This window comes from Anomaloglossus baeobatrachus, chromosome 10, assembly GCF_048569485.1.
Source record: "Anomaloglossus baeobatrachus isolate aAnoBae1 chromosome 10, aAnoBae1.hap1, whole genome shotgun sequence".
NCBI lineage: Eukaryota > Metazoa > Chordata > Amphibia > Anura > Aromobatidae > Anomaloglossus > Anomaloglossus baeobatrachus.
This window is the reverse complement of record NC_134362.1, coordinates 41,174,825-41,190,547: the sequence shown is the minus strand read 5'-3', so window position 1 is coordinate 41,190,547 and position 15,723 is coordinate 41,174,825. Positions and strand designations below refer to the sequence as shown.

At 47.6% G+C, this 15,723-nt stretch overlaps 1 protein-coding gene across 3 annotated transcripts in view; it reads left to right on the top strand.

The window, feature by feature from the left end:
- UBXN1 (UBX domain protein 1) overlaps positions 1–9,302 on the top strand; it is a 41,086-nt gene extending 31,784 nt beyond the window's left edge. For all 3 annotated transcript variants that reach the window (XM_075326370.1, XM_075326368.1, XM_075326369.1), the window contains 4 exons: positions 5,004–5,055; positions 6,018–6,146; positions 6,318–6,501; positions 9,063–9,302. In XM_075326370.1, the coding sequence (XP_075182485.1) occupies positions 5,004–5,055; positions 6,018–6,146; positions 6,318–6,501; positions 9,063–9,103 (406 nt within the window). In that variant the 3' untranslated portion in view covers positions 9,104–9,302. The remainder of the gene's footprint in view (positions 1–5,003; positions 5,056–6,017; positions 6,147–6,317; positions 6,502–9,062) is intronic.
- Positions 9,303–15,723: the final 6,421 nt, after the last annotated feature.

The window sequence follows — 15,723 nt, the reverse complement described above, 5'->3', positions numbered from 1 at the left end:
ATCAATTTTCCAAAGTCAAATCTGACACAGTCCCTTTCGCGCAGTTTCACCTGCGTCCTCTATCCTGGGAAGTAGTCACGACGGACGCAAGTCTGTCAGGGTGGGGAGCGGTTTTTCTCCACCACAGGACTCAGGGTACGTGGTCCCGGCAAGAGTCCTCGCTTCAGATCAATGTTCTGGAAATTCGGGCAGTGTATCTTGCCCTGAAAGCGTTCCAGCAGTGGCTGGAAGGCAAGCAGATCCGAATTCAGTCGGACAATTCCACAGTGGTGGCATACATCAACCACCAAGGCGGCACACGCAGTCGACAAGCCTTCCAGGAAGTCCGGCGGATTTTGATGTGGGTGGAAGCCACGGCCTCCACCATATCCGCAGTTCACATCCCAGGCGTGGAAAACTGGGAAGCAGATTATCTCAGTCGCCAGGGCATGGACGCAGGGGAATGGTCCCTTCACCCGGACGTGTTTCAGGAGATCTGTTGCCGCTGGGGGGTGCCGGACGTCGACCTCATGGCGTCCCGGCACAACAACAGTGGTACCCGGATCTGTGGCATCTCACGGTCGGCCAACCGTGGGCACTACCAGACCGACCAGACTTGCTGTCTCAAGGGCCGTTTTTTCCATCTGAATTCTGCGGCCCTCAACCTGACTGTGTGGCCATTGAGTCCTGGATCCTAGCGTCTTCAGGGTTATCTCAAGAAGTCATTGCCACTATGAGACAGGCTAGGAAACCAACGTCCGCCAAGATTTATCACAGGACGTGGAAAATTTTCCTGTCGTGGTGCTCTGCTCAGGGTTTTTCTCCCTGGCCATTTGCATTACCTACTTTTCTGTCCTTCCTTCAATCTGGACTGGAAAAGGGTTTGTCGCTCGGCTCCCTTAAGGGACAAGTTTCAGCGCTCTGTGTTTTTCCAGAAGCGCCTAGCTAGACTTCCACAGGTACGCACGTTCCTGCAGGGAGTTTGTCACATCGTTCCACCTTACAAGCGAACGTTAGAACCCTGGGATCTAAACAGGGTGCTGATGGTTCTTCAGAAACCACCATTCGAGCCAATGAGAGATATCTCCCTCTCACGAATTTCGCAGAAAGTGGTTTTTCTGGTAGCAGTCACTTCTCTTCGGAGAGTGTCTGAGCTAGCAGCGTTGTCGTGCAAAGCCCCTTTTCTGGTTTTTCACCAGGACAAGGTGGTTCTACGTCCGGTTCCGGAATTTCTCCCTAAGGTGGTATCCACCTTTTCATCTCAATCAGGATATTTCCTTACCCTCTTTTTATCCTCATCCAGTTCACCAATGTGAAAAGGATTTGCACTTGTTAGATCTGGTGAGAGCACTCAGACTCTACATTTCTCGTACGGCGCCCCTGCGCCGCTCGGATGCACTCTTTGTCCTTGTCGCTGGCCAGCGTAAAGGATCACAGGCTTCCAAATCAACCCTGGCTCGGTGGATCAAGGAGCCAATTATCGAAGCTTACCGTTCGGCTGGGCTTCCGGTTCCCTCAGGGCTGAAGGCCCATTCTACCAGAGCCGTGGGTGCGTCCTGGGCTTTGAGGCACCAGGCTACGGCTCAACAGGTGTGTCAGGCGGCTACCTGGTCGAGCCTGCACACTTTCACGAAGCACTATCAGGTGCATATCTATGCTGCGGCGGATGCCAGCCTAGGTAGACGAGTCCTTCAGGCGGCGGTTGCCCACCTGTAGGAAAGGGCCGTTTTACGGCTCTCTTACGAGGTATTATTTTACCCACCCAGGGACTGCTTTTGGACGTCCCAATTGTCTGGGTCTCCCAATAGAGCGAAAAAGAAGAAGGGAATTTTGTTTACTTACCGTAAATTCCTTTTCTTCTAGCTCTAATTGGGAGACCCAGCGCCCGCCCCTGTTTTTTTGTGTGCACATGTTGTTCATGTTGAATGGTTTCAGTTCTCCGAGTTTCCTTCGGATTGAAGTTACTTTAAACCAGTTTATAATTATTTTCCCTCCTTCTTGCTTTTGCACCAAAACTGAGTAGCCCGTGGGAGCACGGGGAGTGTATAGGCAGAAGGGGAGGGGCCTAACACTTTTAAGTGTAGTACTTTGTGCGACCTCCGGAGGCATAGCCTATACACCCAATTGTCTGGGTCTCCCAATTAGAGCTAGAAGAAAAGGAATTTACGGTAAGTAAACAAAATTCCCTTCTTTGCTGCTAAACGCGATAAAAGTATTACCGGCTATGACAAAACAATATTTCGGCCGCAATTTTGTGTCAAAGTAGCTTGCAAAACGCCTCGCATAAAATTTATGCCAAACTTTGCCCATATATAACTCAAGACCAAAAACCAATAGGAACTGGTGCTTTACCCTGTACAACAAACATCTTCATGACTTTGCATTGCTGCAATATCACGGTCAAAGCATATGTATTTGTGGAAATATTCACACCCACATATGATGAAAAACTTAAAAAAAACGAATTTTACCTATTTTTAGGTCAAATTTCCCAAAAAGGGTACCCCTAAAATATATTAATTCTGTTATCATTTGAAAGAGCACATTTTTCTCTACAAGGATCATTGGGGGGTTTTTTGGAGTCTCTCCATTTAAGAAAAGAAAAATGCCACTGAACATGGTGTTATGTATGCACGTAATGCATTGATTTTGTGTTTGATTTTCAGATTCTTATCACATGTTACAGAGTTGTATTGTTGCTAGCAATGTCTATTATAATCAAAAACCTATAAACCTATTGACTATTGTTACATTTTAATGCATATATTATTTATTTTTTATTGATGGAGAATGAAATTGATGACAAAAAGATTCGCATTTCAAGGGTGTGAAATGACCCTTCATCTTTCATTGCCCATGTAGATGGATCTGTCAGATCAGAAATGCCTTTTGTGCCAATTGCAAACCTCCAGCCAGGGCAATACATTGCCTGCATTTACGATAGGAACTGGTCTATTGGAAATATTTCTGAAATTTCAGTCGACGACCATGAAGCATTAATACATTTTATGCATCCTCATGGAGCAGCTCGCTTCTTTCACTGGCCTGTGAGAAATGCTACATGCTGGATTCCCGAGCAGTCGATCATTGCAATAATTCCAGCACCAGCTGCAACAGCAATGGGCCGACAATACAGCTTCTCTGAACCGATTTATGTTGCAAATTCAGCAACAATTCCAGACCACTTACTTAGACTGAACATTATGGCTTGGGAACCAACAAAAGATACCCAATATTAGGCTTGGGATCCTAGGCAAAGACACCCACCCTCAGGCTTTGGAACCTGCGATAAAGAGACCACCCGCGACTGGCCTTGCACGGCTATCGGCCATGGCTCCTAGGCGATGGGGCTGCCAATTCTTGAAAGACAGCATTATTACAATTAATAGGAATATAATACCAATTCTTAGGGAATTGGTTGTGGTATAACCACCATGGACCAACGCAAGGGTTTGAATAGTGCAGTTAGCAATTCATTGCGTATTAATAAATAACACCATGTTCAGTGGCATTTTTCTTTTCTTAAATGGAGAGACTCCAAAAAAAACCCCAATGATCCTTGTAGAGAAAAATGTGCTATTTCAAATGATAACAGAATATATTTTAGGGGTACCCTTTTTGGGAAATTTGACCTAAAAATAGGTAAAATTCGTTTTTTTTAAGTTTTTCATCATATGTGGGTGTGAATATTTCCACAAATACATATGCTTTGACCGTGATATTGCAGCAATGCAAAGTCATGAAGATGTTTGTTGTACAGGGTAAAGCACCAGTTCCTATTGGTTTTTGGCCTTGAGTTATATATGGGCAAAGTTTGGCATAAATTTTATGCGAGGCGTTTTGCAAGCTACTTTGACACAAAATTGCGGCCGAAATATTGTTTTGTCATAGCCGGTAATAATTTTATCGCGTTTAGCAGCAAAAGTTGAGCTAGTATGCCAAATTTCAGCATCATAGCCAGTATAGAACTCTAATGGCTATGTGCCAAAGTGTGCACAATCCTCTTAGCTGAAGCCGCAGCCTTGGGGGGGGCCTCCAGTGAAAGGTCAACAGTGCCCAATATATTGGAGATCTGGCCCTAAAAATTTACAGAACCTCTTTTCAAACATACATGTACATCCTTATAAATTTTCAGCAAAATCGGAGAACGTCGAGTGGGGACGATTTTTAAAACTGGTCCACTTGACACGGAATGACCCCATAATCTCTCTTATCCCTCGGGAACTTCTCCCTTTTCCTGTTTTTTATCTCAGTTTGCACAATCACCAGTTTTTTATCTAATTTCTGACAAAATGACATCCATTCATCATTAGACATCCGCATACGAGTATCATGTTTCAAATCATCAAGTTCAGCAACTAAAACAGCATAATCTTCCTCATTATTTTTTAATACAAATATCATGATGTTTTTTGCATTTGTATGCATCATTCATGTATTTTTAATGTTATGTTACTCCCCATTGTTTTTAACGTGGTTGTGACGTAACCTGTATGCACTCCTATAAAAGGGGTGGTGCTCTACTACCACATGTGGACCCGTGGAAGCCTAATTAATAGGCGAAACGGTCGTCGTCCATAGCAGGAGCTGGCATACAGGTTGCCTCCAGCTTTTTACCTTGCACCTGTTTAAATAAAAAATTTCCAGCACAGCGAAGGAGTGCAGTTCCCTCTCTTCTTTCATCATCATCTCTGGATCTTGTTTTGTGACACGCACCCCGCTCTGGATTGAATCACCGGCAAGTAAAATACCCCGGGCATATGCGGTACCGCTAGTGACGCGCAGTGGTGCACAACCATTCTGTGTTGGGACATACACACACACTCAGCTTTATATATATTAGATATAGTATATGAGACCTGTACATGCAGAAAAAAAGAAAAAAGGCCCCTACCCTGTTGGGGTTAGTAAGGCAAAAAGTTTACATTAGGAATCTGGGATTCAGAATTGGTGTTGACCCTTTAGATGACGCTGTGCGATACTGTGGTGTAGACTACGCGTCACCTTTCTTTTTGTCCTTATAGAGAACGCGTCAAAGAGAAGATTGCACGAGACAAAGCAGAACGAGCGAGAAAGGTGGGTGCAATTGTTTGATCCTGGGTACATCACCTCCATTCATTGATCAGTGAGGTCAGGAGTCTCTTGCTGCTCACGAATCTCTTACGTTCCAATGTTTCCGCCGCAGCTTTTGACAGATCGAGACCTGCGCAACTGGAAGGGAGGCTCACAAATAGCTTCCCTTCCGGGATCCCCGTTACCACTTTTGACAAGTTGACACCGGCACGTCGTCATTTTTGTGGCATGACACAGATAACGTTGTGACATAGAGGCTAATCATAAGCCGTGGCCGGGATCCTGGAAGGTATGAGATTAGCGAACCTCATCATGTCCAGTAATCACGGAGCACCGACCTTACCGATGGACCGGGTCCTGTAGATTGATCCACCCAACTCTACCCGTCACACCAAATATTGATCAGATTCAGATTTCCTCTTTTGTACTTTTATTAATTGATATTAAAGGGAACCTGTCAGGTGCAATTTGCATCCAGAACCACGAGCAGTTCGGTCATGAGCACTTCTTCAGTTTGAAGCCAGGACGAGTACACCCGGCTTCATAGTACGCATGCCTGAAACTCCGGGGTCATGCGAACTGAACCAAAATCCAGTGTCTGGCGGCGATGGCGGTGGAGAAGTGAGATCTTCCTGTGATGCTGCACATTCATTAGCATGATAGCAGACCCACAGGGGTGTACTAACATGCTAATGGGGCCGACTAGCCAGGGGAAGTAACGCCCACGGGACTAGTCCCTGCGCTCATTAGCGTACGATAAAAGATCTTTAGAAATACTTTTTCTAAAGATCTCTTTATCTATGCTACTAGATCCAGGGACGGTTAGGCAAGGATTAGCAATATGCACCAGAACTGCTCGTAATGCCGGGTAATTGCACCTGACATGTTCCCTTTAATGCAAATCTCCATCGTAGTCTCTGACGCGCTGCAACCTATTCTGCTTTATCCTACAATTTTTAATTTAGTACGGAGGGTCCACATCAGATCCAATATCCCCCCCTGCAGAATCGCCTCTGGCAGCGCCCACGCCCTCCCCATCGTCCCCCGTACAGGAGCCGCCCACCAAGAAGGAATACGATGAGTGCCGAATTCAGGTAAATTGGGGAGCGGGGGGGACACAGGATATAAAATCTGCAAGATCGGGCAATTTTTGCTTCACAAAATCTAATCCACAAGGCTGAGGCCATGAAACAAAGTGGATTTTTTTGGGGGGGCGGGGGGGAGGGACTGGAGAACCATATCTTAATAGTCCTCTACACCCACAGGTGCGCCTACTTGATGGCACAGCCTTGTCTCAGACGTTTCGTGCCCGGGAACAACTGGCAGCTGTCCGGTTATATGTGGAACTAAACTGGCCCGGTGGTCCAGAGGGGCCTTTCAACCTGTTGACTTCATTCCCTCGCCGCGTCTTCACAGAGGAAGATATGGAGAAACCGCTACAAGAACTTGGTGAGAAGTAATTCTAGTTTATAAATAGGGATGATCGAATATCTCAAATATTCGGCTTTGCGAATATCCGACAAATAGGTCGCCGCGATACAAATATGCGATGTGCAATGTAAGTCTATGGGAAGCCCGAATAGTTGCTATTCGGGTTTCCCATAGACTTACATTGTGCATCGAATATTCGCAAATAGTCGAATAGCGGCGACTTATTCGGTAAATATGGGTGTTGCCGAATATTTGAGGTATTCGATCATCCCTATTGATAATCCATTATTCACACACGTGGATTTTTTAGTAAATGTGTTGTATCCAAATCAATAGACCCTTACCATAGATAGTGTGGACACCACCCAGGGACGGGCATCCTTAAAAAATCCTCCTCCTTATTCTTCCTTAGACTCGGTTCACAATCTGTTATTAGCTCAGACTTGATAAGATCATAAATAATAATGGTCCTCTCCAAGGGCGTGCGTACCACGGGGGCCGTACAGCGGCTCCGTGGCCTTTGGAGCCCGTGTTCTGTTTGGTCGTATGAGCTTTGCTTTTACATGGCGAGAAGTTGTGCAAATCAGAGGACCTGCAAAAAAGGGAGTGAAGAATACACACCAGGACCTTCTACCTAAGGGGGTACTACACTGGGGGTCCCGATAGTCTCACTATGGGTGGATATTTTAATCATTTGCAGTCAGTGGTTACGTCAACGTCTATAATAGTCCGACAGACAGACAGAAATGATCTCCTTGGCCACATTTCTCACTGAATTTCTGCCTTTATTGTGTGCATTTTACTCCAAAATATCTTATTTGCTGTGGGGAGAAATTCACTAACCACGTCCATCACAATTTAGAGCCATTATTGCCATGTGTGACAGTACGTAAAAGCAAAATGAAATGTAGATAGAGTTTAAAATTGAAAGAAGGCATAGGTTAAGTAAATTCAACCTACAACTTCCCTTAACTAACTACTCGCAGAGTAAAGAATCCGTAGTCTTGCTGCTTGTACAGTAAAGAACCCAGAGTATCGCTACTTGAACAGTAAAGAATCCTTAGTCTCGCTGCTTGTGCAGTAATGAATCACTAGTCTCACTGATTGTACAGTAAAGAATCCGTAGTCTTGCTGATTGTACAGCAAAGAATCACTAGTCGCGCTGATCGTACAGTAAAGAATCTGTAGTCTCCCTGTTCATAAAGAATCCGTAGTCTGATTAATTGCACAGTAAATAATTTGTAGTTTCGCTGCTCATAAAGTAAAGAATCCATAGTCTCACTGCTTGCACAGTGAAGAATATGTAGTCTCAGAGCTCTTACAGTAAAGAATCTGTAGTCTCATTGCTCGCACAGTGCATATGTAGTATCACTGCTCGTACAGTAGAGTCCATAGCCTCACTTCTCACAGTGAAGAATCTGTAGTCTCACGCCTGTTACAGTAAAAAATCTGTAATCTCACTGCTCTCATGGTGAAGAATATGTGGTCTCACGGTGAAGAATCTGTAGCCTCACTGCTCATACAGTAAATAATCTGTAGCCTCACTGCTCGTACAGTAAAGAATCTGTAGCCTCACTACTTGTACAGTAAAGAATCTGTAGCCTCACTACTTGTACAGTAAAGAATCTGTAGCCTCACTACTTGTACAGTAAAGAATCTGTAGCCTCACTACTTGTACAGTAAAGAATCTGTAGCCTCACTACTTGTACAGTAAAGAATCTGTGGCCTCACTACTTGTACAGTAAGGAATCTGTGGCCTCACTACTTGTACAGTAAAGAATCTGTGGCCTCACTGCTTGTACAGTAAAGACTCTGTGGCCTCACTGCTTGTACAGTAAAGAATCTGTAGCCTCACTGCTTGTACAGTAAAGACTCTGTAGCCTCACTGCTTGTACAGTAAAGACTCTGTAGCCTCACTGCTCACAGTAAAGAATCTGTAGTCTCACTGCTCACAGTAAAGAAGCTGTAGCCTCACTGCTTGTACAGTAAAGACTCTGTAGCCTCACTGCTTGTACAGTAAAGACTCTGTAGCCTCACTGCTTGTACAGTAAAGAATCTGTGGCCTCACTACATGTACAGTAAAGAATCTGTGGCCTCACTGCTCACAGTAAAGAATCTGTAGCCTCACTACTTGTACAGTAAAGAATCTGTGGCCTCACTACTTGTACAGTAAAGAATCTGTAGCCTCACTACTTGTACAGTAAAGAATCTGTAGCCTCACTACTTGTACAGTAAAGAATCTGTGGCCTCACGGTGAAGATTATATAGTCTTACTGCTCTTACAGTAAATAATCTAGTCTCACTGTTCGCACAGTAAACAATTGCTGTTTGTGATGATTAAACCTTTTTTCCTCTAGCCATAGAGGATTCCCTTTTGTCATGTTTGCAGGCCGAGCTGTAAAATATCATTCATATACTTGTACATTGTACCGCCATGAGCAGCTCTGCCTCATTACCATACCCCGTTTTTGTATTTGGTATCCAGGGGTCCTCGCAGATTTATCTTTTTTTTTTTTTGTTAAATATACATTGTAGTCATTTGTGTCTCGCCGGTTTTGATTGTTCTGACTCTTCTCCAGGTTTGGTGCCTTCTGCAGTTTTGATTGTTGCTAAGAAATAAAACTGCACAAAGTTCTTTCCTGTCTGAAATCAACCAAAAAAAAACGAAATCTGGAGAACACCTGAAAGCGGAGAGCAACACGGAGGAAAATCAGCGAGCGATGCCATAAGGAGGACGACACAGACCGACGCCCTCACCTCCAGAACGCCATGTGCTAGATTAAGTATTGCCGGGGAATAAAGCCGTCGTGTGAAATCTTCTCTGGTCTCATGTCTGTTACTTCAGTGTTTCCACCCACAGCGAGGGACGAGAAGGACCGAGAAACTATCCTGACATCAAAATTAGTAATCTTGCAGCTTTCACACCGGCCACCAGGGCTATTTACACTCTGACCTCCTGTTGTTTCAGTCAACAATACAGGTACTGGGCCACAATAGTCAGAGACACACCTTGTTGTCTATTGAAGTGTCTAATGAGCGTGTGCAAAGGTCATTGTATTGAGAATGGTGGGTCCTGAGTTATCTACTATATAGAGAGGTGTTATCAGTCATTATACAATAGGGGGTGGAGGTGAGCTGTGACATAATATACTGTGAATGGTGAATATGGTTATTTACCATATATAGAGGTGTTATCAGTCATTGTACACGAGGGGGAAGAGGTGAGCTGTGACATCACCTATTGTGAATGGTGGATCCTGTGTTATTTATTGTATATAGAGGTGTTCTAAGTCATTGTACAAGAGGGGGAGGAGGTGAGCTGTATCATCACCTATTGTGAATGGTGGATCCTGTGTTATTGTATATAGAGGTGTTATCAGTCATTGTACAGGAGGAGAAGGATGTGAGCTGTGATGTCACCTATTATGAATGGTGGATCCAGTATTATCTACCGTATATAGTGGTCTCAGTCGAACAGGAGGAGGTGAGTTGTAACATCACCTATTGTGAATGGTGGATCCTGTGTTCATGTATATAGAGGTGTTATCAGTCGTTGTACAGGAGGGGGAGGAGGTGAGCTGTATCATCACCTATTGTGAATGGTGGATCCTGTGTTATTTATTGTATATAGAGGTGTTCTAAGTCATTGTACAAGAGTAGGAGGAGGTGAGCTGTGACATCTATTGTAAATGGTGAATCCTGTGTTATCTACCATATATAGAGGTGTTATCAGTCATTGTACAGGAGGGGGAGGAGGTGAGCTGTGACATCTATTGTAAATGGTGAATCCTGTGTTATCTACCATATATAGAGGTGTTATCAGTCATTGTACAGGAGTGGGAGGATGTGAGCTGTGGTGGCACCGATTGTGAATGGTGGATCCAGTGTTATCTGCCGTATATAGAGGAGTTCTCAGTCGCAGAGGAGGAGGTGAGCTGTGACATCACCTATTGTGAATGGTGGATCCTGTGTTCATGTATATAGAGGTGTTATCAGTCATTGTACAGGAGGGGGAGGAGGTGAGCTGTATAATCAATGATTGTGAATGGTGGATCCTGTGTTATCTACTGTATATGGAGGTGTTATCAGTCATTGTACAGGAGGAGGTGAGCTGTGACATCCCCTATTATACTCTCACTATACAGGAGGGCATGGAGGTGAGCTGTGACATATTGTGAATGGTGTGTTATCAGCCACTTTACAGGAGGTGAGCTGTGACATCACCTATTCAGAATGGTGGATCCTGTGTTATTGTATATAGAGGTGTTATCAGTCATTGTACTGGAGTAGGAGGAGGTGAGCAGTGACATCCCCTATTGTAAATGGTGAATCCTGTGTTATCTACCATATATAGGTGTTATCAGTCATTGTACAGGAGGGGGAGAAAGTGAGCTGTAAGATCTGCTGATAATAGAGGTATAAACACCGGATCCACTATACACAGTAGATTACATCACAGCTCACCTCCTCATTCCTTAAAGGGGTTGTCCAGTACTTGGACAGCCCCTTCTCATTCCTTATGTGCACCCTCATAAGAAAAAAAAAAAAGCCTATACTCCCCTCTGGTTCCGGCATGGTTCTTGCGATGTTGGATCTCGCGTTCCCAGGGCCCTACGACATTGTTATAACACGAGAGCCCCGCGTCCAATCACCGCCGGCTTCTGTCTCCTCGCCTTCGGACGGTTAAGTAATTAACAGGAAGTGAGCGCTGCGGCTGGTGCTCACTTCCTGTTGGTTGCTCCTGTGTCCAACGGCGGGGGGATAAAAGCCGGCGGTGATTGGTCACGGGTCTTTCGTGATATACCAATGTCACATGAACCGAGGAACACGCGATCGAACATCGCAAGAACCGCGCCAGCACCGGAGGTTAGTATAGACTTTATTATTGTTATGAAGGCGCACATGGAGAATGTGGAGGGGCTGAACAAGTAGTGGACCACCCCTTTAAGGAATGAGGAGGTGAGCTGTGATGTCATTATTGTGGATAGTGGATCTGGTGTTAATACCTCTATTAGTAGCAAATGTCACAGCTCACTTTCTCCTCCTCCTGTATCTTCGGACATGATTACAGCATGCTCATATAAGGCTTCTATTTAAAGGGGTGGTTCACCCATATTTTTCTTTATCGTTCCTATGGGAGACCCAGACCATGGGGTGTTTAGCTTCTGCCTCCGGAGAACACACAAAGTACTACACTTAAAAGTGTAGCTCCTCCCTCTGAGCTTATACACCCCCTGGTGAGAAGACTTAGTCAGTTTATCGCTTTGTGTTCAGGAGGCATACATCCACACATGCATTCTCATCTGATTTTTGATTTTTGGAAAGAGTTTGAAGAAAAGCGGGTCCAAGTCTGGACCCCCGGCATGTCCCTTCTCACCCCACTGTGTCGGCGGTGTTGTTAAAGTGAACCTGTCATCAGAAATTTAGCTATAAAGCTAAAAGTTCCCCCCTCTGCAGCTCCTGGGCTGCATTCTAGGAAGCTTCCTATACTTCTTGTGGCCCCTTTTATACCAAAATAAACACTTTGTAAACTTGTACCTTTTCTTATGCAAATTTCGTAAATCTTCCATGGGGGCGGGCTGCCAGGGGTCCGTTGCTGTCCTCCAGCAGATTTACGCCGCCCCCGAACGCTGAATTTCAAAGCTCAGGACGCCGCCCCTGGGTGCCCGTGGTCCCGCGCATGCGCTGTTCCACTGTAGCGGTGCCGTGCACTGTGTGCACGTGTGACCGCTGGTGACGCTTTGCGCGGGCACGAGGTTATGGGCGGCGCTATGAGTGTCATCAACAAGTGCCGCCCATAACCTCGTGACCGCACTTTCCCCTATTACTCCAGCGTTATGCGCAAGCGCTCGCTGGCCAGATGACCGGACGTCACCTGCTGCTGAGCAGGATGGGAAAGAGGTGACGTCCGGTCATCTGGCCAGCGAGCGCTTGCGCATAACGCTGGAGTAATAGGGGAAAGTGCGGTCACGAGGTTATGGGCGGCACTTGCTGATGACACTCACAGTGCCGCCCATAACCTCGTGCCTGCGCAAAGCGTCACCAGCGGTCACACGTGCACACAGTGCACGGCACTGCTACAGTGGAACAGCGCATGCGCGGGCCCACGGGCACCCAGGGGCGGCGTCCTGAGCTTTGAAATTCAGCGTTCGGGGGCGGCGTAAATCTGCTGGAGGACAGCAACGGACCCCAGGCAGCCCGCCCCCATGGAAGATTTACGAAATTTGCATAAGAAAAGGTACAAGTTTACAAAGTGTTTATTTTGGTATAAAAGGGGCCACAAGAAGTACAGGAAGCTTCCTAGAATGCAGCCCAGGAGCTGCAGAGGGGGGAACTTTTAGCTTTATAGCTAAATTTCTGATGACAGGTTCACTTTAAGGTTGATTCCAAGGCTGGAGCCTTACATGCCGCGCTCCTTCACCATCCCTCCTGGGCTCTGGCTTGAAGTGGGAGCCAGCACGGTCTCCATGCTTGGCAGGAGACCGGTCTCCATCCGCAGCCCTTCAGGACCCTGCTGGACCGGAGCACTCATCCCCAGGGACTTGGAACCCTGCGTCTCAGCAAGCTAAGTACCTGAGACGTCTATATATTGGGGGTCCCTGTACTTTATTGTTGTGGGAGAGTGTGCTGATTGTGTTTTATGACATTTCCGGCGGGTTCTCTGGCTGTCGCCTGAGAACCGCGCCGATGGTGCCTGCGCGCCGGCTGCGCCGCTCAAATTTAGGCCCCGGCTTCGCCGGAGGCCTAGTTTCGGTTTCACTGCCCTTGCATGTCACTCATGCAGAGGGACAGGCTCGGCTCTGCCCGGCGGCCGTTCTACACAGGGGAGGAACGCTTCCCACTACAGTGTGTGTCCCCTCCCCTGTAGGTCTCTTTGGCCCTCCAGATCCCGCTCCTCAAGCAAGCCCCGCCCCCTCTCTTCGCTCCGGCGCAAAGGCGCATCCACAGAAGACCGCAGGAGGTGCTGCCGCCAAGGCAGCCTCCTCGTGACTATCTGTCCGCGCCAGCAACGTCCTTAGTCGATGGCAGGCTCTCCCACTTTGGCGACGCGTGGTTTCAACACGTCTCCGATCAGTGGGTGAGGGATATCATCTCTCACGGCTACAGGATAGAATTCTCTTGCAGCCCGCCAAACAGATTTTTTCTCTCAACTCCCCCCTGCTCCAAGGCCGCCGCCTTCTCACAGGCCGTGGCATCCTTGCAGGCCAACGGAGTAATTGTACCGGTTCCTGCCCGGGAACGGTTCAGAGGTTTCTACTCAAATCTCTTCCTAGTCCCCAAAAATGACGGTTCCTTCCGGCCCATCCTGGATCTCAAGCTTCTCAACAAGCATGTTCAGGTGCGGCATTTTCGCATGGAGTCTCTGCGATCAGTCATTGCCTCAATGACCCAAGGGGATTTCCTGGCATCCATCGACATCAGAGATGCCTATCTGCATGTGCCAATTGCAGTTTCACACCAGCGTTGGCTACGTTTTGCAATCGGAGAGGAACATTTCCAATTCGTGGCTCTCCCCTTCGGGTTGGCCACAGCTCCTCGGGTATTCACCAAGGTCATGGCAGCAGTGATTGCGGTCCTGCACCTACAGGGGTTGGCAGTGATCCCTTACCTGGACGACCTTCTAGTCAAGGCTTCATCCAGCGTGGACTGTCAGCGGAGTGTCTCGCTCACTCTCGCCACTCTAGCCCAATTCGGGTGGCTTGTCAATCTTCCCAAATCCACTCTGACTCCGACCCAGAGTCTCACGTACCTAGGGATGCAGTTTGAGACTTTGCCGGCACTTGTGATTGCCCTTAGTCAAACAGCAGTCCCTCCAACTGGCGGTGCGCTCTCTGCTGAGGCCCCGACGTTATTCCCCTTCGGCCCCTCTCTCTGTCCCAGGGGCGCTCCTTTCTGGCCCCGTCCTGGGTGATCCTCACCACGGATGCCAGTCTATCCGGCTGGGGAGCGGTATGTCTCCACCACCGAGCGCAGGGCACTTGGACTCCGTCCGAGTCAGCCCTTTCGATCAATGTGCTGGAAACCAGAGCCGTGCTGCTGGCTCTCCTAGCTTTTCACCATCTGCTGGCAGGCAGGCACATCCGAATTCAGTCAGACAACGCGACAGCGGTTGCCTACATCAATCACCAAGGCGGGACACGCAGCCGCCTGGCAATGTTGGAGGAACAACGCATCCTTCAATGGGCGGAGGACTCCAAGTCCACCATATCCCCAGTCCACATCCCAGGCGTGGAAAACTGGGAGGCAGATTATCTCAGCCGTCAAACCGTGGACAGTGGCGAGTGGTCCCTGCACCCGGCAGTTTTTCAGTCAATTTGCCGCAAATGGGGCACTCCGGACGTGGACCTAATGGCATCCCGTCACAACAAAGTTCCCGTTTACGTGGCTCGCTCCCACGATCCTCAGGCATTCGCCGCGGACGCTCTGGTTCAAGACTGGTCCCAGTTTCGTCTGTCCTACGTGTTTCCCCCTCTAGCTCTCTTGCCCAGAGTCCTGCGCAAGATCAGAATGGAGGGCCGTCGAGTCATCCTCATTGCTCCGGACTGGCCCAGACCTGCTCCATCTGTCCGTAGAGGTGCCATGGCATCTTCCGGACCGTCCAGACCTTCTCTCACAAGGTCCGTTTTTCCGCCTGAATTCTGCGGCTCTCAAATTGACGGCGTGGCTCTTGAGTCCTGGATCTTGACGGCTTCTGATATCCCTCCTGAAGTCATCTCCACTATGACTCGGGCCCGTAAGTCTTCCTCCGCCAAGATCTATCACAGGACTTGGAAAATTTTCCTATCCTGGTGTCGCTCTTCCGGCCATTCTCCTTGGCCGTTCTCCTTGCCGACCCTTCTGTCCTTTCTACAGTCCGGTCTGCAGCTAGGACTGTCCCTCAACTCTCTCAAGGGACAAGTCTCAGCTCTGTCAGTGCTGTTCCAGCGGCGTCTCGCCCGGCTGGCTCAGGTCCGCACCTTCATGCAGGGCGCGTCTCACATCATTCCGCCTTACCGGCAGCCCTTGGATCCCTGGGACCTCAATTTGGTTCTCACGGTTTTGCAGAAACCCCCCTTTGAGCCTCTTAGGGAGGTTTCCTTGTTTCGTCTTTCTCAGAAAGTGGTTTTTCTAGTGGCCATAACTTCCCTCAGGAGAGTCTCCGATTTGGTTGCGCTTTCTTCGAAGTCACCTTTTTTGTTTTTTCATCAAGACAAGGTGGTTCTCCGTCCGACTCCGGACTTTCTTCCTAAGGTGGTCTCT